The sequence below is a fragment of the Tauraco erythrolophus genome, chromosome 1 (assembly GCF_009769465.1).
Source record: "Tauraco erythrolophus isolate bTauEry1 chromosome 1, bTauEry1.pri, whole genome shotgun sequence".
NCBI classification, from domain to species: Eukaryota; Metazoa; Chordata; class Aves; order Musophagiformes; family Musophagidae; genus Tauraco; species Tauraco erythrolophus.
The window spans coordinates 31,854,148-31,877,886 of NC_141465.1; the positions used below are offsets into that span (position 1 = coordinate 31,854,148).

The 23,739-nt window shown below is 39.2% G+C and overlaps 1 protein-coding gene across 5 annotated transcripts in view; it reads left to right on the top strand.

The window, feature by feature from the left end:
• The first annotated feature begins 19,877 nt into the window (after positions 1 to 19,877).
• The window catches only part of ITSN1 (intersectin 1), a 107,367-nt gene continuing 103,505 nt past the window's right edge, over positions 19,878 to 23,739 (top strand). For all 5 annotated transcript variants that reach the window (XM_086631878.1, XM_086631895.1, XM_086631869.1 and 2 more), the window contains exon 1: positions 19,878 to 19,905. In XM_086631878.1, the coding sequence (XP_086488004.1) occupies positions 19,878 to 19,905 (28 nt within the window). The remainder of the gene's footprint in view (positions 19,906 to 23,739) is intronic.

Genomic DNA, 23,739 nt, shown 5'->3' on the forward strand with positions numbered 1-23,739 from the left:
CAGTTCCTGAGCAGCAGCCTCCTGCCAACCTTCTCTCTAGCTTTGTTGCTGAGCATGATGTCATATGGTATGGAATACCCCTTTGGTCAGTTGAGGTCAGCTGTCCCAGCTGTGTCCCCTCCCAACTTGTCCACCCTCAGCGCGCTCACTGGTGGGGTGGTGTGAGAAGCAGAAAAAGCCTTGACTCTGTGTGAGCACTGCCCAATAATAACTAAAACATCCCTGTGTTATCAACACTGTTTTCAGCACAAATGCAAAACATAGCCCCATACTAGCTACTATGAGGAAAATTAACTCTACCCCAGCCAAAACCAGCACAGTTAGTATCTTGAAGGAGATACTTCTGTTTTTCTCGCAATTGTCATCATGTATTTAGCATTTAAGAACTGGTAGTCAAAATAATTAGTGAGATTTTTCAGCAGGTATTAAGAACATGAACTGTTGCTATATAGTAGAACTCCTATAGCTCGAAACAGTTGTTGTGGATATTGTTCATTGGAGAATTAAAAATAAAAAGGAAAAAGAAAAGAAATGTGAGAGTAAATGGCCTGTCCAGTCTAGAATGTTGGTACATCTCATGGCAATGCTTGCTGGCAAGCTTCATTGAGGATTACTTACTGCTGCCTTTTTTTCCTTTAATCACATGAACTGTCAATTTTTTACTGGAATTTTTTTCTTGCATAATTTGGGATGTCTTGCTTTTAAAAGTTGCACTAAAACAGCTGTACGTTTGAAGGAGTACTTTGAGTACTTGGCTTCTGAAACTGTCAGCAGCAGTATTTAAGCAGATGAGAACTGAGGTATGTTCATGTAATTTTATCTCTGTAGGAACTTTATTGTGCACTTATGTGAGAAAGTAAAGTTGATTTGACTTATGTATGAGATTTATGCTATAGCTAATGTGGAAACTTTAAAAGTGATAGAAAATAGTACTATAGCTTTAGGAAAATTAGTTATTGTCACTAGATTTTCAGAGGAAATCAATTCAACAATTTTACTCTTGCTGTGTCCCACACTTAAAATTCACTGTTTCTTGGGATTTGTTATGACTGTTCACAACTTTAGTTCTGAACATACCTGATATATCATACTTGGCATGTTTAGTGCCTCCATTGATTCTTGATTAAACTGAAAGAAGGGAGACTTCGATTAGATATAAGGAAGAAATTTTTTACATTGAGAGTGGTGAGGCACTGGAACAGGTTGCCCAGAGAAGTTGTGGATGCCCCATCCCTGGAAGTGTTTTTTCAAGGCCAGGTTGGATGAGGCTTTGGGCAACCTGGTATAGTGGAGGGTTTCCCTGCCCATGGCAGGGGGTTTGGAACTAGATGATCTTTAAGGTTCCTTCCAACCCTAACTATTTTATTATTCTATGTATTCATTGTGCTGATGCCAAATGGTGGTTGAGTATTACTTTTTCTTTCCCCAAAGGGAGAGAAGTTAATTTTGAGGCAAAAGTTCATATTCTTTCCCTTCCAAGGAGCAACTCTTCTTTCTAGTAAGTTCATTTTGGCTTTTGCCTCTCATTTCAAGTACTGGTAAATGCCATGTGTATTTTTCAGGAGAGCTGAAAACTAGACTGTTGAGTTTTTGGGAAAGGTGGAGGTTTTTTGTATGTCTGGTTTGATCCTAAGAGCTGTTTTTGAACAGCTGAAATATCAAGAACATAGTTTTTAAAACAAAATGTTTAGTGTACACTTCTCCTACAGACAAGTGACTACAAGAAAATCTTACTTGCCATTTTAGAAGGTAACTCATTAGCTGTAATGATTGGTGAAGGAGTGGATGCTTCGTTATAATGCCAGTTTTCATTTTCAGATCTTAACTCAGACGGTAAATAATCAGGATCTATTTTTAGAATCTAAAGTTTATTTTAAAAATCTTGTCAGTTGCCAACTCTTAGAGTATGCTGTGCTGTACTGAAGCCAGCCAGTGTGAGTTAAGAAATTGCTGCTGAATGTACTGCCAATTATGCTAGCCTCTGCTCTTTCAAGCTTCCTTCACAGCTGTCCCCAAGCCTCTTCTGATAATGTGTCTGCAGCGGAAAATGGCCCTCAAGCTATGTTCTGTTGGAGTCATAAGACTCAATTTTTCAAGGCAAACTTGCCCCTATTTTTGACAAGCCAGACTGAGAAATAAAGCAATCCTGATTCAAAACTGAAAGCACCTTAAAAGTTGCAGTAGCTTCTGGAGTAGGTTGAATGGATGGGGACTGTAATCATTTTAGCTGTCAGGTTTTGATCCACTGCTGCAAGTGTGAGTTATAAATTGTGCAAACTTGTATTCCTTGTGTGCTATAAATTGTACAAACTTTTCCTATCTATCATTCTTGCATGAAAATGTATTCACATATTTGTAATGGAAAATAAATGTCATTTGTATTCTTAAACTACAGATCTCTGCTATTTCTTTCCTTGTGTCTGTATGTATATATATATGTAAACCTGATTCATGACCTACAGATGTAATCCTGTTAGTGACGTGAGGGGGGATCCTGTTCTTCCAATAAAAAGAGGTTCCCCTTTCTGCAAGCACTTTTTGGTACCTAGCAATATTATTTTATGGCTATATAATACTCAGTGCCTATCTGCATGACCAAAAGTGGAGAATCTTGAAAAACTAATGTTACTTAAGATGTTTTTTTAGAAGAAGTCTTATTAGGGTACTGTTTTCATTTTGTGAGAAGTGATAACTGAATTAGGTATGACATATGTCTGCCATGGATATTATGCTTTCTGGGCTGGAAATCAAGTGACTTATGAGAACTACTTAGTCAAATTAGATTAGTAGATTACAGTCACCTAAACAGCTAGAAAAAATGAGAATTCTGTATGTTAAGTCCCATTTTAAGATGACATCAAAGCTGGTCAACCAGAGTGCAAAAAACTACCTTACAAAAAGGCAGAAGAATTTCTTAACTTCACTTTTAAATTTGAGAAAGGTTAAAACTCCTGCAAGTTAGAAATGTCCTTTGCATCAGGAGAATTAAATTCACAAAAATATCTGTTATGGTGGCCTATGTATAACATCCCTTCTGTTATATGTAGTTCAATCTTAATACACATATGCACACACGTATTTTATGTGAGCTGTTTATTTCAGAATCTTTCTGAACTTTGGCTGCATGCTTTATCCTGAACTTGGAATCAGCATAGAAAGGAAGGAGCTGTCTTGAGGTTAAGCTTAAGGACTAGACATATTTTTTTCTGGTTTGGGAGGCATATCAATATATTGGTCACTATCAGTGTATGTCTTCCATCCTTTCAGTCTTGCAATTGTAAGAGAATAATATGCTGAAAATATACAAGTTTAATCAGCTTTTCAGGAGCTTGAGCTGTAATTCTTAGCAAACCAGGGGAAGTAACATTCTGTAATTTCTCGTTACTGATGGCAAGATGAAAAATGGAGAAGGTAGACAGCTTCATAGCCTTTGTAATGATGTAGCTTAAACACTGCAGATTCCTTTTTTTAGTGTGGTTATTTCCTCTTTTTATAGAATTAGATATTTAGACATGGAATTCTCATTTTAGTGAAGATGATGTAAACTTCTTGACTTAGTCCCAGGATTTCACTTGGTAACTGTTTAAATTGATACTACAGGTGGCATCTGTCTGATTCCCTGCAAATTGTGGCTTTGTCATGACAGACACTAGCTTTCAGTGAACCAAAGTAAGCTTGTGGCAGCAAACATACCAAGAGAAGATTATCTGGGTGAGATGTAGCGCTGATGACTTCTGTAGGAATTTAAAGTTCATGCATTTAACAAGATGGCTGGAGTCTTTCACTACCTTCAACAACTATGTCCTACAAGAACCTTGTTCAGGGCTCTCATTGTGAGGGAAGATGAAAAAGAAGGGGTCTTATGATCCTGTTGACTACTTTAAAAAAGATATACACTAATCTCTAGGCAAGGCAGATCCTAAAACAAAGTTCTGTCTTCATATCGTTGTTTTGTGTCTTTACTGAGTGATGAGTGTAACATCATCTTCTGAGTGTATTTGATCTCTTCCGAGAAGTGTGAAACTTGGAAAGCTTAATCTTTGTGAGGTTTTACATAGATGCTGTAGAAGCTGTGAGAGTTTGATGAAGGAATGGAATGAGTTGTGTTTGAACTATGAGGTGGATTAACCATGAAGTCCACTGTAGCATCATGATGCCCTTCGTATACTTTTATCAGGCTTGTCTTGTTTCATTGTTTGTTGGCCCTCCTCTCTGTGACCTTTCTTTACTACTCACCATGTAAATGTTTCATTTCTTCACTTACTTTTTTCTGTCCCTGCCTTTGCTGAGTGTGATAGTTTGATGTGTGGGGGGGTGTTCTGGTGGCAGGGGAGGGGATTTGCTCCCTGTGCCACCAGATCTGAGTCCCATCCCCCCCCGGGGGAGGTTGAGCCAAGGCGGCGCCTCTGCGAATTGCCCTATTTAAGTTGGGACAAAGGGGCGGGAAAGGGCTTTTTGCTCAGGAGCGAGGAGAGAGAGAGGGAGGGCGCGGCCCTCGCTCCCGGCTCCCGGCCGAGCGGCCGCTCGGGCCCGGGCCGGCGCCATGTGCTCAAGATGGCGCCGGGGGAGCCGCATGGGGGACTCGGTAAGCGCCCCACTCCCGGGGTGCCCACCGGGCCGAGCTTCCCCAGAGAGGATTAATATCTAAGAGAAGACAACCACAGCGACCGGGTCAGCAAAGATGGAGCAGGAGGAGGTGTACTGGAGCTGAGGCTTCCCTTGCAAATCGGTGTGAGATGGCAGGCGGCCCCCCTGCAGCCAGGGTGTACTCGGCGGAGCAGCGACCCACTCGTGGCCTGTGGAGAAACCCACGTCGGGAAGGAGATGCCTGAGCCCAGGAGAGGTCGTGGAGCAGGGGATGCGCGACCAGGTACTGTTGATAATGGGGCATGGAATGCACGACGAGGTCGTGGAGGCATCTGGAGACCGTGGGACGACCCACGCCGACGCGAGTGACAGCAGCTCCCTAAGAGGCCGAGACTGGTAAAGCCCAAACTGGTGCGATCCATGGGGAAGGATTGCAATCCTGCGGGCAGGACTTACTTTGGAAAAGTTTGGGGACTTTTTCTTTGTGAGTAGGGGATCCACCGAAGCAAGGGAAAAATGGTGTAAAGACTCCTCCTCCTTTAAGAAAGGAGCGGCAGTGAACAACATGGATGAACTGACCTGTACTCCCCCATTCCCTGTCTCCCTGCGCCGCTGGGGGGAAGACAGAGCCAGGAACGAAAGGAAAATAGGGGGTGGGGAGGTGTTGTTTTAAGATCGGGCCTTGTTTTCTCTTTCTCCTCTCAAGTAACCGGTTTCGTTCCCTTTTGTCTTTTGTTTAGTAACTGTTAATAAATTGTTTTTGTTTTTATGAAGAAAGCCTGAGTCATGTTTTGCCCGAGACCATGTTTGGTGGGTGCTCCCTCTCGGTTCTTGTCTCGACCCTCAGTCCAAAAAAAAAAAACCACGACACTGAGGAAACAAGTCCGTTGAGGACGCAGAGTTCAGGGTGTCTCTTCATAGTAATCAACCTGCTGCCACTACGCAACTTCAGTGAGTAAGAGTCATATTGTTACATACCAGCAGAACCATACTTATGTATGTCTTTGGGTATTGATTAATAGCTAACGTGTTAAAAACTTGCAAATGTGAGGGTTTTTAAGGAGTTCAGTAGGCTTGTTTTCATAGCCGTCTTCACTTTCTGCTTGGATCAAACTTGAAAGGTTTTTTAGATCGATTACGTTGGGAAATCAGAGAATTGTATTATAGTTTTGAAATTTGCTTTTTTCCTAGTCAAAGACAGCCCCACAACCATAATGTGACTTGTAACAAATTTTCGTGATTACTAGGTACTGAAAAACGATGACTTTTGAAGTAGTCACAGGGGAGAAATTTGTAAGCTACAGTAAGTAAACCTCCCCATGCTGCAGATTTGTGACTTACAGTAAATAAACCAATTGCACTAACAATAATGTTAATGTTCTTATCCTCCTTAAGGAAAGGAATTTTTATCCTGGAAAGAGGTATTAAAGCATTTCAGTGCAGGAAAATGACTCTTTTCAGTATTATTAACCATACAAACTTTGGTCATTTACAGAGGGACCATAACAAGGTAGCCTGCTTTCCAGATGAAGTATGAAAAATGCCTGTGCATATGGTGCCCTCCCCCTGTAACCTGCATTCTTCAGAGAAGCCATCTTATCAGCGATATACTTTTATATACTGAGAATGAGCAACTCTCTTTAGCTGCTTGATATATGTATCTTTAAAAAAAATGTCTGCCTTTTGTAGGTAGTTCTTTTCTTGGAGTTGGTTTGTTTGTGTGCGTGTCCTGGTTCTCTCTTGCATAGGCTTGAAATAATTCCCAACCCTTGGCAGAAATGCAGAGTGTTTGTAGCCTGGAACTCAGTGACACTGTGTTTGAGGGAAGCCATTGCTCCCTCAGCTGCTGAGCAGTTAGAAAGTGCTGTTGTGGATCAGTGTTTGCAACTTCCAACTTGTTATGACTAAACCTGAAATCTCTCTATTCTTCCAGTAAACTCTTGCTTCTACATATCTCTTTTTGTAGTGAGGAAAACCTTAACCTCACTGTACGTGTGCTTTGAAGGAGTCTGTGTTGCATAAACGTTTGCACCTCAACTCTAGTGAAATATAGGGAAAGCCTTCTTTTTGTGTCTGTTTTTATAATTTCTGTACTGCCTCTGAACTCGTTATTATTACTGGTAATATATTCAGCAGGGTTATTCCTGTCCTTGTATCTTAACGTTTGAAGAATCTTTTTCCCCAACCAAGGACTGAAACTTTTCTGATTGTTGTTGAGATGCAGGAGACTGATTAATGGGAACTGATAGAAAGCATGCTTGTCATTTGGAAAGGAAACTTGTCACATGCCCTTACAGAATTTTTTTATGCCATTTAACTGCACTTGCAGTCAATTGATAGTTCTGTTTTATATAGAAATAGGATTTATGAGTTGGAATATGATTTTAAAATTTTTTTATATATGTATCTACCATTTATTATTTCTTCTTGCAAATAATTTTTCATTCCCTTATCCTATAGCATATATCAGTTACCTAGCCTTGTGGACACACTTGAAATTTTTTTGCTCTTTTGTGAGAATTGCTTCTAGACATTTCGGAGGGGAATTGATATCCTGATGGAAAAAGGAAACAGAAAAACCTTACTTTGGGATATACACTGCTTTATGCAGTTAAGTACTTTTTACTTCAGTTCGTTAGTGTTAAGCCTATTTTAAATAGGAGACATTACTTCTAGCAATTGAGCTTTAACGTATTTAATTCCTTGTTTATGTTTTATGGAACTTTTGCATTCGTGACAATGTAGGAGAATCCTTTATCCTCTATGTGTACTGTTGTCTGATAAGCAAACTTTTCTAGTGAAAGGAAATACCTAAATTTTACAAATGCCTGAAGGTCTGTTCTTATCACTATGTGAAAAATAGCACAGGAAGTTTCAGTGTCTGTTTGTCCAACATTTGCAGTTTTTCCTGGTAAAGCTGCTATTTAAAGTGATGTTTTGTCTTTTCTTTGTCTGCTGGAAACATATTTGTGTTAAATGGTAAAGTACTCTCCTTAGGTAACATCAGGTAGGTCTTTGTAATATTTTTTTTTTTCCCAAAGATGTCTTTTCCTTTATCAGACTACATACCATTGCTTTAATTGGGTTGGTTTTGAAAGAAGTATTTAATTTTCTATAAAGCTAAGAAGTGTTGATCTTTTTCATGGGAAAGAGTTCCAGATCGTACCACCAGTAAAGCGCTAAATAAAATGATGTGCTTCATAAAACAAATGAAGCTTTAGTAACTAACTCCTTGCAGTGTCAGCTGCTTTAGACTCAAGTATGTTCTCTGTATTCACCTGGGAACTATTATTTGTATTGTTTTATTACTAAAGTTCTCTAAATATTCTGCTAAAGGTGCCTGCCTTTAGGTGGTCTTCAGTTTCGGAGAGACTGAGAACGATTATTGAATTGTATCCTGTACAGTAGGTACTGCTTGTTTTATATGTTTCTTATTTGAAGTAGAAAAGAAACTATATCCTCTTCTTTAATCTCTTTTTAAACACAATTTATCACGTTTTCTTTCACTGAAATGTAGCACTGGTAATTTATTCACCGTGTTACGGTTTTTAGAGAACTTTGGCCGATTCCTCTTGACGCCTGTTGTGTGCCAAATGAGCAGAAACCAAAACTTGGTAATCTTTATATGAGTTAGTCCATGCATACTTTCATAATTTTATATATTTATATTATATAAAAATAATTTTATAAGTCAGAAGAGTTTTATCTGTTCATGCTTTTTGTAATTCTATATAATTTCCTATGTATTCCCTAATATTTCCTGAAGGGTCAGGATCATCTACAGAGGGAGTACTGGTTTCTTCAAATAAGTTAGTGTGTTGTCATGAGTTGGCCTTGGCTGGCTGCCAGATGCCCACCCAGCTGCTCACTCCTCTCCTCAACAGGACAAGGGCGAAGATGATGAGATAAAGACAGGGAGATTATGTAACAATTACCATCATGGACAAAGCAGACTTGACTTGGGGAAAATTAATTTATCACCAGTTAAAATAGCTTTGGATAGTGAGAAACAAAGACAAATCGAAACAACACCTTTTCCCCTCCTTTATCCCAGGATCAACTTCACTCCTTCATTCCCAACTCCTCTACCTCCCCTGCACCCCAAGAAGCACAGGAGGGTGGGAAATGGGGGCTATGGTCAGTCCATAACACCTCCTCTTTGCCACTTCTTCCTCTGCATGCTTTTCCTCTGCTCCAGGGTAGGTCGTCTCCACAGGCTGCAGTCCTTCAAGATAAACCTGCTCTAGCCCGAGGTCCTCCATGTGCTGCAGTGTGGATATCTGCTCCATTGTGATCTCTCCATGAGCTGCAGGGCAGTACCTGCTTCAATATCATCTCTCCAGGGACTGCAGGGGATCCCTGCTGGCTCACGTGGAGGACCTCCTCCTCCTCTCACCTTGGTGCTCACAGGGCTGTTTCTTACACTTTTCCTCTCTCTGCCAGGCAGTGTTTTGCCCTTTCTTAGACACGCTTTCCCTGACGTGCCACCATCTTGGCTGAGGGCCTCAGCTGTGCCTTGCAGTGGGTCCATGGGAGCATCAGAGAGGCCACTCCTGCAGCCCCTGCTGCCAGCATCTGGGCACCTGCACTCCACATAACTTTAAACTCATCCTTGCAACAAAAAGGCTTTAACTTTGCTATTTAATTGGAAGTGACATGGTACTCTGTGTAGATACAGCACAAGCTTCGTGTGTGGGCGTATATATTATTTTTATAGCTACACACATTTTATTACATAAATTCTATGTGTTGCTTGTGATGAAATCAAAAGGGTCAGATAACTGGGGTGAATACAGTACTGAGATCGCTGCATTGGACACAAATATATTCAGTTGCCTCACAGCACCGAGGTCAGGAGTGTACCGGTGTGTTAGTGCCTCAGAGCAGAGGATTTCCTGGTGTGCGCTGCATCGGTAGCTTTATAGGTCAATAAGATGTTTTTAGCTGAGTATGAGAATCCTCATAATAAAACCTTCAGAATTTTAAGTGCTTGCTTAGTCAGTATAATAACCCCAACAAGTGAAACTATAACTTTTTGCAGAGTGCTTGTGTGACCCCTTTCTCTGGGAAGTTCTGTTGTGGAAGAAAAAGTAATTTTGAAAAAAATTGGGAAAGCATCCTCGTTTTCAGGATTTGTCTTAATGCCTGTTCTGTTCTTGCCCCAAAGAACAAGCTTCTCTCATAACATGCTGCTCAGTAGTGCTGGGCAATTCACTGATAAGTGGGTTTTTTTTGAAATGATTCTTTAAACAAAAACAGTGAGCAAGTCTTTGCCATTCACTTGCATTGCTTTGGGGTCTGTTATTTTGGTGAAATGCAGGGAGGTTAGCTGTCTCTTAGAAAGGCTACTCATGTCCAGGGCGAGTTCAAGGAATGCTTATGTATTTTGTAAGGTTTCCTTCAGAGAATTTTTCCCTCAGATCAAAGTTCTTGAATTGACATTCTCAAGGAAATCAGTATGACTACCTTGAAGAAAAAAGAGTAAGCCACAGAGAATGACTGCTATCAATGTGTGTCTGAACAACAGGGTTAATTGTGATCAGAAGGAAGGCAAATAACAGGAATACTTATCCAAATGACAAAATACGTGTCTGTTCTTGGATCTAAAAGTGCTCCTAATGTCATGCAGAAGAGTTAGGAAGACAGAGCTTTGAAGAGATTCAGAGCAGAAGGCACATGGGTGGGAGATGTTGGCTATTTCAGTCAATAGTGACGTGGTCTGACACAGCTACTGATAAGGCTTGGTAGACGCTGAATAATTCCTCCTATTAAAGCACTATTTTGAAAATCTGACAAATCTGCTATAGCAAACTGCTTTTGCCAGACCACTGCCTTTAGGTAACAGATGATCCCCTTTCCTCTAGGAGTTCACAAGAGCAGATGCTTATGGGGGACAAACTGACCTACACTGGAGTAGTTCAGAGAACAGAGCCATCTGTGCCTGCTCTTATATCACCAATTTTGTGTCATCTCTGACCTACTAGACCTTTTTATCTTATGGGGAAGGGGAAAGGGAATGGACACACGGATCCTGAACTCTCTCAATTTACACTTATGCTGACTGTGGACTTTTTCTTCCTTCTTACCCTTCCCCTAGCGTAATTGTTGCTTTGAGGCAGAGGTGGAGAATGTGAAGTGAAAGAACTCAGAACATCTGATTATTTTTTTTCCTTTTCCTTTTTTCATTGTCCCCGTTTCAAATGATCAGCTATCAAGTTCGGACAAGAATGGGGATTTGCACAGCATAGCTACATGAGATTAGGTTCGGCCTACAAGTGGTGAAATCTTGGGGTAGAAGACCACCACTACTGTCCAAGAAAGACTTGATGGCTCTGACCTATTCCTTTGGCTGTTGTCATTCCTCTAAGAATATCAAGCTGGGTTATGAGTCCTTCGATTCTGATCCGTCTAATGTTAGACACAGTTATGTTGGCCTACTTGGAGAGGAGGAACACAGATCTAAACTGTGTCCGTAATTTCCTTACTTTTCAGTCCTGTGACTGAAAACACAACTTACAGGTCCGCCATCTCCACCCCACTGTCACTTCTGAGCTCATGCATGAGTCCTTCAGTTAGGGTGGCTTTAGCTGCAGTGGATGTTAAGTAGCCATAAGAGAATAAAATGTTGCATTGAGAAGGCAGGAACACTGGAGTAATGCTGAACGCGTGCGGTGAAACACCAGAGAGTTTCAGTTGTGTAGTGGGAATCTGTAGGAAAGTGGGGTAGAAATTTATCAGCTACCCTCTGGTATAATTACATGGTGTTCTTGACTTGCAAGTAACATAGCAGTGTCCACCTCACTATAGGAGGTGGCCCAAGGGGAAGTGGAAGAAGTTGTGCTGTGATAGTTGATGTAGGACTAAGGAAAGTGTTAATCTGAAAAAAAAAAGCATAATCGTATTATTCTGTAGTTGGACTATTTCTTGCTGAGGCAGTAAAGGAAGAAACAAGGTTAAATGTTAGTGGACTGGAGACACGAGAAGACTGATAAGGGAAAAATTGCCTAGTGAAATAGAAGTGATCCAGGCTACATTGGAATTTCAAAACAACTGTGCTCAACTCTCTGAATAACTAGAGTTTAAAAGTTAAGAGTGGTTAAGTTAAAGGTGTGACATGACTATCAGCCTCTGAGAATAATACACTAATATACAAATAACATAAAACTAGCGCTTAGGTATTACAGAGCACTCAGACTTTGCTTTTCTTTGTCTAAGGCGGGGCTCCAGGTTTTGGCCACTTTTCTCTTTTGTTCCGAGTGTATCTTCTAAGTGCCATTGCTTAGTGATCCTCAAGCCATGGAGACAGCCAGATTAACAGTTCTGAAATAAAGCGCGACTGTCTTCGTTTTATGTAATGTAAATAGCGGAACCGATCTGCTTTATCTGGTTCTATTCACATTCAGTGTTAACTATAAACCATTACTTACTGGCAGTTGAGATCACTGCTCAAGTTCATGTTTGTGAAACAAAATAGACTTTGAGGGTCTAAAAGAGCACAGTACTTTCATATTTAGCAGTGATAACATGCACTTCCTCGTCCTCCTTACAGAATCATTCTTGAAGTCAATGCCAGGCTACTGTTAAGGCTATCTTGTAGGGGTGGTATGTATTCCTAGCTCTGTAATTATTGTGTTTCCGATTTTTAGTATAATAGAACTTGTTTTGAAGGAGGACGAGTCAGAACTTGCCAACTGCAGGTGTGTTAATGATGCTTTTTAAGAAAAAAAGCCCCCAAAAACAACCAATCAAAAAAAGCAGTTTATTACTACACCTCTAAGTAAAGATAACTAAAAAGAAAAAATGAAATTTGTGAGTGCTAAGAAGCTACTGGAAGTAGTTTGTTCTAAAAATAAGAAAAGAATTCAGATTTTACAAGGTCTGGTGGTTCAGAACGAAGTCAACAAATATTAAAGTGAAAATAAGCCAAGATATTTATTTTATTTCTTGATAAGGGTTTTAGAAGCAGTTGAGTGATGCAGTGGATTTTCCATCGTGTTAAATCTTTTAAAATGAAAGCCAGTCATGTCTTTAAAAAGATACTGCAATTCAGTCACAGTTCACTCAGTGCTGGAATTACTGGGTGAAATGCTGTCAAGATTAAAAACAGCCTATGTATGTACAAGATTAGAAACAGCCATTCAAATTGTGCTAGCTAGGCTATACAACAAAATGATCTTATCACTGCAGCCTTTGCTTGCTTTCTTCCTAATGTTAATTCCGTTTGGTTAAACTGAGAACACCTTAAGGGAAAGGCTTTTGCTGTAGTTATATAGCCCATACTATCCTGAAACATTTTAGCTAAAGTGCTTGGGAGCTGTTTGAGTACTGCTGATAATACGTAGTCATCAGCAACATTTCTTACGTGGATGAAGATGCAGAATGTAACGGCACTGAAAGTTCTCCGGTTCTTTTAACTTCTCATTTCCAACCTTACAGTTTCGTTTCTCTGCTGCTTGTACTACTCGTGTGTAAAACATGTTCTCGTGGTTCATGATCAGACTGAATTAGGTTTCTGTTCTCAGTTACACTATTAAATTACACCATGAATTAGGATGCTTTCCTGCCATAGTTTCCCCAGCTTTGAAATGGGGGTTGTCACTCTCATTTGCTTCAGAAGGGATGGTATTAATGCCAATAACTCATTACCTAATTGAGTCTCATCTGTTGGAAGAAGAAAAGGACTAAATTTTCAAGGAATTAATCTCTGAAGAAATATTTGTTAAAGACAAGTCCTGAGCATCTTGCTCAGGTTAAACTAATAAGTATTAATATTTAGATCTCAGTTAAAGAAATGAGAAATGCCTTTGCCAAGAATTATATGAGTTAGTATAGCCTGCGAAACTCAGTACTCTTAGTGAAAGACAAATTGTGGAAAACAGCAAGCCAGCTGTTAATCTAGATGGCAAAAAAGCCTCTTGCCTGAATTTTAAACTTGTCTGAGATCTTTGAGTGGTATAGGTCTGATTTGACCAAGAATGTTACTCATAATCATCCTCTTCAACTTTGACCCTGAGGTATTGAAGTAATGAAATGTGTTTTGGACAGTGTGTCTCTTATGTAGTACTTCAGCAAAAACAGACAAAAACCTGGCAGTTCCTATGGAAGTACTTGTGGAGGGCTTTCCCATAAAAACACTTAAAGCTTACATGACTGAATGAGACAAAGTGACAGTGCCATGGCAAGAAAATAAACAATGTCCTCGCAGATTTGTTGTACACAAAAACACCGTTTGTGTTGTTAGTCTGGGGCTTCCACCACAGTTTGAAAAATGTCAGCGTTAGGTTGATAAATGTCTCCATCTTTCCTGTTTTTAGAAAGTAAGGAGTACTTTTTTGTTAGACTCTTGAGCTGTCTTCTGACTTAGAGTGGAGAAAAGAGAAGAGTGCCTTGCTACTACACCTATTGCCTGCTTGGTGGGTTTATAGTGATTTTTCTTCCTTTGCGGTCAGGCTATCTTTTCCCCATGGCAGAAGATAGATGCCATGAATACAGAAGTGACCTTCTCAGCAGTTTGCTCACTGCCGCAGGAATTGAAAAGCATTTGCAATAGTGACTGGCTTTGTTAATCTCATTTGAGTGGTTGGCAAAATATACAAGAAAAAGTAGAAGTTAACATTTGTGAGGGTGTTTACAGTTAGAAGTCATTCCTGTAAAGACCAGAAACTCTGAAAAGTTTGACTGACACTGGTAACTGTATTAGTGATCTGATCTCCAAAGAGCAAGAATCAAACTTGCATGAATGTCTCAAACTATTCTGGTTTTCCAAGCTATCTAAAACTACTTTGCTGAAACTATGAGTCCTTTTATTAATGCTAGTCCAAAGACTTTCCCGTATAACATGGGAAAACAACAAAACATGCTGTTAGTCTGTGATACTCTCACATGACATCCTGCTTAGGCGTATTTTGTCATAATTTGGAATGCTTGAGAAGGATGTGGGTTTTTTTTATCTGGTTGGTTTTATTTCTTTTCTTTTTTTTTTTTTTTTCTGTAGGAGGGGGAAGGTGACTGATAAGTTGCCTCAGAAATTACTTCTTGAATTGTCTGCCCAGATTATCTCATGAATGATTGTTTAGGAATAGAAATGCTGTGCTGTGTTTTAAGGAAAACAATAATATGATCTTTTTCCTGTGAAACTTGTCCATATAAAGACACTTGGCACTGAAATAGCTAAATTGCTCTTATTTTATGCCTCCTATGGCTTTATTGCAGTTTTCTATGTAAACATCTTCTTAGAAGAGCACAAACAACTTTAAATAGAAACTGTAATACAGTTTTGAGCTACATTTTTAAAATCTATGTATAATATGCAATGGAAGGAGTTTTCATACATGTCTGACTTTTATGCAAAGTTTTGTTAGTGGAGTTGTTTTCAACCTCATTTTTTTTCAATGTAAAAACTTAGGTAAGACATCAGTACTTAAATTTAAATATGATCTGGGCTTATGTACACATGGAGTTAGTGTCTCTGTATGCTTAAATTTTACCTTTAATGAATAAGTTTTAGTCTAGAAAGCTCTCCTTTAAGTTTAAGGAGAAGCAGAATGTTAAGAGAGTGCCTCTTGTATATGCTAAAAAAAGTACTACTTATATATAGAATATTACTTTATGAGAGGAGAGTAAATGATTTGGAGTGAGGAATGGGAAATAAAATATTTCTGGGCTTATGTAGAATAGTATAAGATGGAAGAGAGAGCACTAACAGCTGAGATGGCTGGGTGTTTCCTTGTCTCCCTTGCTCAGAGCTGGGTGTAACCAAATTTTTCTCAAACCAATCTATGCTTTTTAAATGTGTATCTTAACACACTTTGTGTAGGTAAAAATAATTGTGTAGACTGTGAAAGTTCTAATTGTACAGAATGTAAAAGCTGTGTCTGTCTGAATGCCTTGGTCTTGATGTTTGTTCTACGTGTTATGTCCTTGTGCCAGTGTGACATTTCATCATCCCCCATGCTCAGGCTTGGGGAAAAGCCTCATTGTGCTCTGAAGTCCATGAGAGATCATGGATGGGAGGATCGTATTTATTCCAGTAGGATTGCCACAGTGGAAGACAGTCAGGGCTGAGAACCTATCTCCAAGTATTGTCCATCTCCTTAGCTCTGAGAAATAGTGTTGGTCCTCAGACTGAAAAACTTATCTGGTCTTATTGACCCTGTTATTTTTGAGAGATAACACTCTACTCTTTTCCCCACTTTCCTTGCTGGAAATGTTCACTCCCAGACTTTGTGGGGTTTCCACCTCCCAAATGGCAGAGAGTTAAAACCACTGAACGTAGTAGACGTTGAGTGAAACTGGAACAATGCTGAAAACCAGCATCCTTTCTGCCTGCTCGTAACAACATAGTACAACAATCCTGAGCAGAAAATAATTACATAGAGCAGATGTGTATAATGGGTCTTGTGTGCATTTGCAAATTATTGATCTGCCGGAGCATCATCTGTACGTTACGCTGCATTCACTGACCGGAGAGCACAAACGCGTTCTGGACCTGCACAGACCTTTGTGGGGAGAGGACGTGCAGTGTGGTTGTTCTGAGTACCACGCTGTGCACTTTTGGAAGCTGGTGTTGTGTATACCTTTTCTGGAGAGTAGGGAAGTACAGATCTTGTGAATGATTGTGGTGTTTAGTGGCTTGTATTGTGTGTAGATTAGACGTGTATCTTTCTTGTTTATAAATTAAGTGATATACGTTAGAAGGAAGCATTTAACGCTGGATCTGTCAAGTCTCAGTGTGGTGATGGCTTAAGCTTTTTTGTGGACGAGTGAAGGTGAGTAGCTCAATGTTCTTTATTGTTCTTTCTGAACCAGTATAAAATATGTTGCATCTTCTGATTCTTGTAGAAAATAAACTATTTGATGGACTGTTACTTAACAGTTCATTATTACCATGATTTTGCTTATCGTAAGAGTTTTGGTCTAGCTTTCTAAGGAAACGGTGCATACAATTGACTGACAGTGCAGTTGTGGTTCCCCTTACTGTCTCTCCTTCTTCCTTCTTGAATAGTTTCTGAACTCGTAGGTCAATGTCAATCGAATTTGTTAGAGTTCAAAAAATTGCTGAGATATTTAAGTTCCTACAAATACAATTTATCAGTAGCTAGAGAGAAATTACTGCTTTCCTGAAGAGAATGGCACAGAGCTCAGTTTACCCATTCTGTTTTTCTGTCAACTTTCTGGTCGATTGGTTCCTACATAATTTTTGTTTTGTCCCACTGTGTTTTTTCTTGTTGGGAGTGTCGGCAGGAACAAGGAAGGCAGAGGAGTTAATGCTGTTCTGGAACTGGTGGAGATTAGGGTACAAGGAATGCAGATCTAGAAGAACCTGTTAACTATTTTAAAACCATGTTGCAAATTGAAATGTTAGTGCTTGTATTTCCATTACAATAATTTACAAATATATGATAAATGTATAATATAATGACTATGCCAGATGCTTTTCAGATAAACAGTGCCTTATCTTCAACCCAAAAACAGAATCATAGAACAGCCTGAGTCAGAATGGACCTTGAAAGACCGCCTGGTCAAACCTTTCGTGGGAGAGGGAGCCTAGATGAGATTATCCAGCACTCTGTCCAACTGCATATTGAAAACCTCCAGTGATGGGGACTCTACCACGTCGTTGGGGAGGTTGTTCCAGTGATTGATCATTGCTGCTGCAAAAAAATTTCTTTCTTATATCGAGATGAAACCTCTCACGATACAACGTGTACCCATTGCCCCTTGTCTTCTCTGTGTGGCTCCTTGTGAAGAGAAGGCCTCTGTCCTCTTCGAAGCTGCCCTTTAAGTACCAGACTACAGTGATGAGGTCCCCTCTGAGGCTTCTTTTCTCCTGGGAGAAAAGACCTAATCTTTCCTCACAGGGCAGGTTCTCCAGCTCTTTGATACTTAAATAAAAAACTATGAAGTTGATATTGGAATGCTGTGAAATTCTTGATAGTTCGGGCCCATGGTGTCACCTCGGGCATGTAAAATGAAACCTCTGGTTATGGAAGTTGAGTGTTACACTGGCAATAAACAGCAAACTTAAATTACTCTCTTACTGGACTAAGTTGATCTTTCTCTCCCTCTGTTTGCTTCCTATTGTATGTCTGTCAGCAGTCTATATTATTTTGGTTTTCAGTCTCTCAAGTTTAAACATAGCTTTCTTTTCCTTTTCTCCATTTTACCCATCACTATTTAATCTTACTACTAACTCTTCCCCCCAGTGCCCTCCTTTTTTTTTCCCCCCTTTTTTTTTTTTTTTGCTTTCTCTCCACAAGCTCTTTAGAGTGGTTTTATGCTTTCTTTGGCATCCAGCACGGGGCTAGTCTTGAGACTTCCCACTCCCTACCCTCTTTCTGATGTGTTCAAGGTAAAGGAGGAATAAACTACCAATGCCTCTGGAGTGCTGGTAAGCTGTGGAGGAGTATCTTCCCTTACGTGGCTAAACCTTTTCAGTCCTTTTACATACTCTTCTGTCCCGGTATCTACAATACTTAAGTTTTCTTAGCTTGCAAAAAAACCCCAAACCAAGCCAACAAAACTAATACCACCATCACTCCTCCTCAGGCCACCCTCTAGTTCTCCTTTGCAAGTCTCTTGTCCTGTTGCTGCCCCAACTGCTTTTCCTATCCTTCTGCTTACACTAGGAAATCGAAGTAGGAAGAGAATCTGTGCTTTGCTGATCTCTCTCCTCATAACTTTTTAACGCTTGAGTGTAAAAACTGCCTGTGCTGTAAGATTCAATAGTACGTGCGTGGAAGTTCAGAGAACTCTTTCACCCCATCCCCAGGGTTTGCTTGAAGTTTTAAAAACAAGAATCCTGATAGAGGTATTGCCTTCAACAGAGTACAATAAGAAAACATAAGCAAAGATAAAAGTGCTGATGTTCTAGCACTTAAGAAGCACTCTTGAAAGAGCCATTCTACTAATCTTATTCTGAAAACACTGTATCAGTATGTGTGTGATTTTAAACTTTTGACATGATGCTGGCTGTTCATGAAATTAGTATCGGCTGTGTTACCTGGCATTTGGAAGAAGGTTTCTGAGTCATGTACCATGCTTGGTTGCTCTGCCAAATTAGGAGAAAAAAATTCAGTATTTGTTTCATAGTTCTCTAAATTACGACTGATGGGAAGACTGGCTTACAAAAGTGCTGTGTTTTTTTCTGCAGTGACATCTGTGGAGAGTATATGTAGTCAATTCCCAAGTTGGAAGCCAGAAGAGTATGTGGGAAGTGTGAAAGGGGGATGGGGAGGAGAGCAAACAAGAAACTCAGACAAAAGGAAATTGTTGATGCAAGTTAATGCCTTTTCTTAGTGATATTGATAAATTTCTGCTGCTGTTCAAGCAGTCTAAATTATTCTCCTTCTGATTCTGTTTCCTTTTGCTTTTCTCCTGTTGCCTGGAAAACATAAGTGGAATCTAGTAGGACAAGAGGCTGCTTTTTCATTGTTTCGTGGCTCCGTTGCTAGCTATTGTCCTCTTGGCTCAGGCAGTTCATGTCAGTCTTTGTGTGGAGTAAGAAAAATGTTTTTCCTTTTTTCTTTAAAGATTAAGTTTCTAGACTGTGTAGATGGCTTTTATTTGAAAAGCAAGCAGTGCCGACTTAAGAGCATCTCCTGTCAACTAACGTATTTTTGCTTGCAATGTCACCTTTAGCACTTTTTTCAAAGTTTGGATGTGTTTATTAAATTTGTGGGCTAGTTCAGAGTAAAGCAGTCTTGAAATCTAGTTTCATTTATTGGATGTACTTTGTTTAAAACAAAGGAACTCCAAGCAAGACAGCACGTTTCATGAATTTTTCTGTCAGGAATAAAAAACAGATCACTGACAATGTGTTGTGTTTTCAACAGTTGGAAATAGAGCCAATTTTGCTCTAAAGTAGGAGCAGAGCTCTAACACCCAGTAAAGTAATGCAGCCTTGAGCAGTGTCACTGAGATCTTGTCTGTTGTGGCTGACTTAACTATTCTTTACTACATCACTGATTATTTATAAATGGAGATTGTTTTTGAGGATATTCTTGAAACAGAACTGAAATGTAGCTGTTTGCTAGTATGAAAACACACTCATGGATGCTTAGGATACTGCAAAAACTGAGACATTTAGTTCTTTTGTAAGTATCTTGCAGATAGTATTTATATGATCCTACTTCTTCATTGCCTTTGTTTTTGCTGTACTAATTGATTGTATGGTTCTACAGAAAATATATTGAAAATGGAAGATATTGTAACTGTTTGATTATCTGTTGTGTTGTGTGGTGTTTTTTTCTTTTTCAGGCATCTATTAACAAGCTAAAAGTGACAGAACCATGGCTCAGTTTCCAACACCTTTTGGGGGTAAGTTGTTTATAGTGTATTTAGAACTCTTCTTATATGCAAAAGTTCTGCATAAATGTGTTGCTGTCTGAATATGTTCTACATGGATTGTGTTTATGGATAGTGTATCTTTCTGAGATGATAGTTTATCTGATTTGTGATGTTTTTGCAGACTCATTAGAGAACACAGGAAATTTTACAGATACATCTCAGAACAGTCAAGCAGAAAAGCTGTACTGTATCCCATTTTGTGCATCGATCCATTGATCCATACAGTCCTACAGTTTCTAACTGTAGGGCAGATCCAGGCCACTCAGCCACTGGCAATAGGGCATAGCCTTATTCTTCAGTTACTCAGTTTTATTTGCCTGTCTTAAGCTTCCCTTCATACTTTTTTTTTTTCAAAGGAAATTCTAAAATACTGTTTAAATACTATAAATTCTCACTTTATAAGCACTAGTTGCGGCTGAGAAGTGGATATGCTTTTTCTTTGAGGATTCCTTGACTTTTTCATTGCTGAAAAGTACAGCAGATTCCTTTGGATGCCATCACTTCAAATTTCTTTTCCTTATTGTCCCATAACCCATGTTTAGATTAGAACAAAAGTGCTGTATTTTTTTAGCTCTCCATTTATAACAGGGGAAGGTATAGCATCTTGAACTTCAGTCTTTTTGAAAGATCCAGGAAGGGCCCTGGTAGTGCAATAGAAACATTACATTTTGCTATTCACATGAAATACGTTTTTGAGCCCATTTTTGCAACCAATCTGAAGAAAGATTACAAAGATAAATTTCAGTGCTGAGAACTAGTAACCAGTTTGGTTCCACTTAAGTGTTGCATCTGTTAAGGACTTTTTTCTGGAGGCGCAGATATGATGCTTGTTGTGTGTATATGTATGTGTACACATATGTCCACATAAACATGCATACACACAAAAAAGTTGTGTGTGTGTATATGGAACCAAATTTGTAACTAGTGTCAGTGTTTCAGTGGGAGACTTCAGGATGAACACATGCGCTTCAGAGTATGTTGTCAGAGAAACCCAGTTCTCATTAAACACAATTCATTGGGTGCAATCTCTGCTAGTCTGAAAAAGTCCGTGAAGCACAACAGAAGCATCTTTTTGCATGTGGTAGCTAGAACAAAAATATAATTGGAAGCTGCCATTCATTGCCTCAGTTATCTTTAAGTCCAGCCCTTTGGAATTAAATCTTGTTTGGTGCCAGACTTTCTCAGTTTCGGAGTGAAACTGGCTGCTAAAAACTTTGATCAGATAAACTCGGTGGACAGTTTCACGTAGGATACTCTTTCAGGTCGTATAAAAAGTTGTGGATAACTTTATTTCACCCTAATTTTCACAATCTAAGAGAAGCCGTGAATGAAATCTGCTTGTTCAGACTGAACTATTTCCTTTTGTTTGGAGTTAGTGCTGTGCTTTGCATACACCCATATTTTAGCATGTACATACATTCTGGATAGAAATCTTGTCTTCAAAGCATTCTCCTCTGCCGTCTTCAGAGAGTTCTTATTGCATTACAGATGGATAGCAGCTTGCTTTTTTCAACTTTATATATTGCCATTTGATCTTGCATATGTTGTCCAGGATCCTGGTAACTCTAGTACATTAGGAAGGAAGGAATTCACTATTTCTTCTCAAGCATTTTTTCTCATCTGACTGCTCTACAATGAGGAAATGGAAATAAACATGTGGCTAATGTAGTTTCTGGAGTATCTTTAATTTGTAATGTGGGGTGAGGGAAGTTTGTTACGATATTCATACTTGAACCAAGTCTACGAAGTAGCATCATACCTCCTCTTAGAAGAATGACAGCAAAAGTCTCATATTGTTGTAAGAGGAAACAAATGGTATAAAAAAACCAACCAACCAACCAAACAAACAAAATTTTTGTGGGAATATTATTCATCCTTTCAAGAATGCAACATTTTCTGTTGACTTGTAGTCACCAAACAAGACGAAGAGGAGAAGATTTATGCAGTTTCCATTTTAGGAGAGCCCTCACTTTAGATGTGCAATATTTGGTATCCCTCTGCTCGTGTATACCAATAATGATGTTTTTGTTTTTATTTCACTTCCTTCCTTTCTTTTTAAAGAATCTTTTAAGTCAGCTTGGGAAATGGATATGGAAAGAGCACAGCACCCACTATTTAAATTGAGGTGGCTCACCGATATTACAGAACACTGCTGATTTTAAGGATGACTAATTAAAAAAAAATAGGCCTGTTAGGATTTTTATAATTGTTGGGAAGAATGTGGTATGCTCGACCATCTGTTGATTTGTCCAGGAGAAGAAAATGCCTATTTCAAATATGAGAGCCCACTGCTTCAGTTCTGAAGATGAGGTGATTGCTAAGCCATGTAAAAGAAAAGAGATAGAGGGCTTGCTGCTATGTTGAAGAATAGCTTGCTTATGTGAGTCAATTTTGTGGTTTGTTAACTGCCTCCTTTGTATCCAAATATATTGAAAATCCCCACAACCTCTGTATTGGCATCCAGGATCTGGAGCCATTAATGATGTCTTGGTATTGGGTATGGTCCTACTTCATGCCCTTCCATAGGTCTTATTGTTTCCTCAAATAGCAAAAGATGGAAACGAGGCAATGCCAGAGATGCCATTCATACTTTTCTGACTGAAGAGGCTACCAGGCTTGCTTGGTTTAATATTGGCACTTCTGATGTTCATATCCCACAAAGGAGATCTACTGTTTCACTACCAACCAAATCTCCATCTGGAAGAGTAAATATTGACAATCACTTGTTCTAGTTGCAGAGACTCCAGAGAAGAAATCAACAAATTTTGGTTTAAAGTAGTTAATGGAATACATTTTTAGTTATCTCATGCCATAAGAGCTTTTAGTTCTGGGTTTTATTGCCTTTGCAGAAAGTAGGAAGAGTTTGGGGGTTTTTTGTTGTCGTATTTTTGGGATTTCTTGTCTTTTGGTTTGGTGGGGTTTTTTTGGTACTGGAGTCATGCATAGCTTAAATTGAGAGAGCAAGCCAGTGAATTGTTGCAAATGTCATGTTGGTTTGTTGTTTGCCTTTTTTTTTCTTTTCTCCTCACATGATATTCAAGAAATTCTCCCACTTTGTGTAAGCTACCACATCCTGCCTTAGGATCTTAGGCTGGAATAGTCACGTTTCCACTACAGGGAGATGTTCATCTGCTCCTAGTTGGCGTAGACTAGTTGGCCTAGTCTGCATATTGGTCATAAAGTCTTAATCAATGCCATTCCTTTCCTCCTGTCAGGAGTTCATGAGAAGATGGGGGAGATAACTGCTTATGTGAACTATTGTGTTTTGGGATGTTCATGTCCAAGGAAGAGTCCTATTTCATCCCTACAGGGAGCACAGCTATGAAATCTGTTTACAGTGCCTCTGTGAGCTTAATCACTAAAATTCTGGGATTTTTGAGCTAATCTTAAAATGCCCGTTCTTTGAATTAGATATTATTAGCCTGTCTGCTTCTAGAAATATATAGGTTACCTGAAACTGGGATGATAATTTTTTACCAAGAAGGTAGCTTTTATTTCGTTAATGAAATCTGCCATTTAAAGGAATGTTTTTCTTCCTCTTGTCCATTTACTTTTCTCTCCAAAGTACGTTTTGCCACATGAAAGTACACTTTAACTAGAAGAAATTGAGGAGGCAGGAAGTTCTCATGTTCTTCATAACTGCTGAGTCTGATTCTGTCTCAGTCTGCAAGCAGTTTGGAATACTTGCTGTAAATGTTTGTGGACCTTATTACCTGAAATTTAGTATCTGATAATTTAGTGCTGAGACAGAGCGCATGCTAGCTCTCCTTTATTTTTCTGCAATTCTACATTTTATCTTTTAAT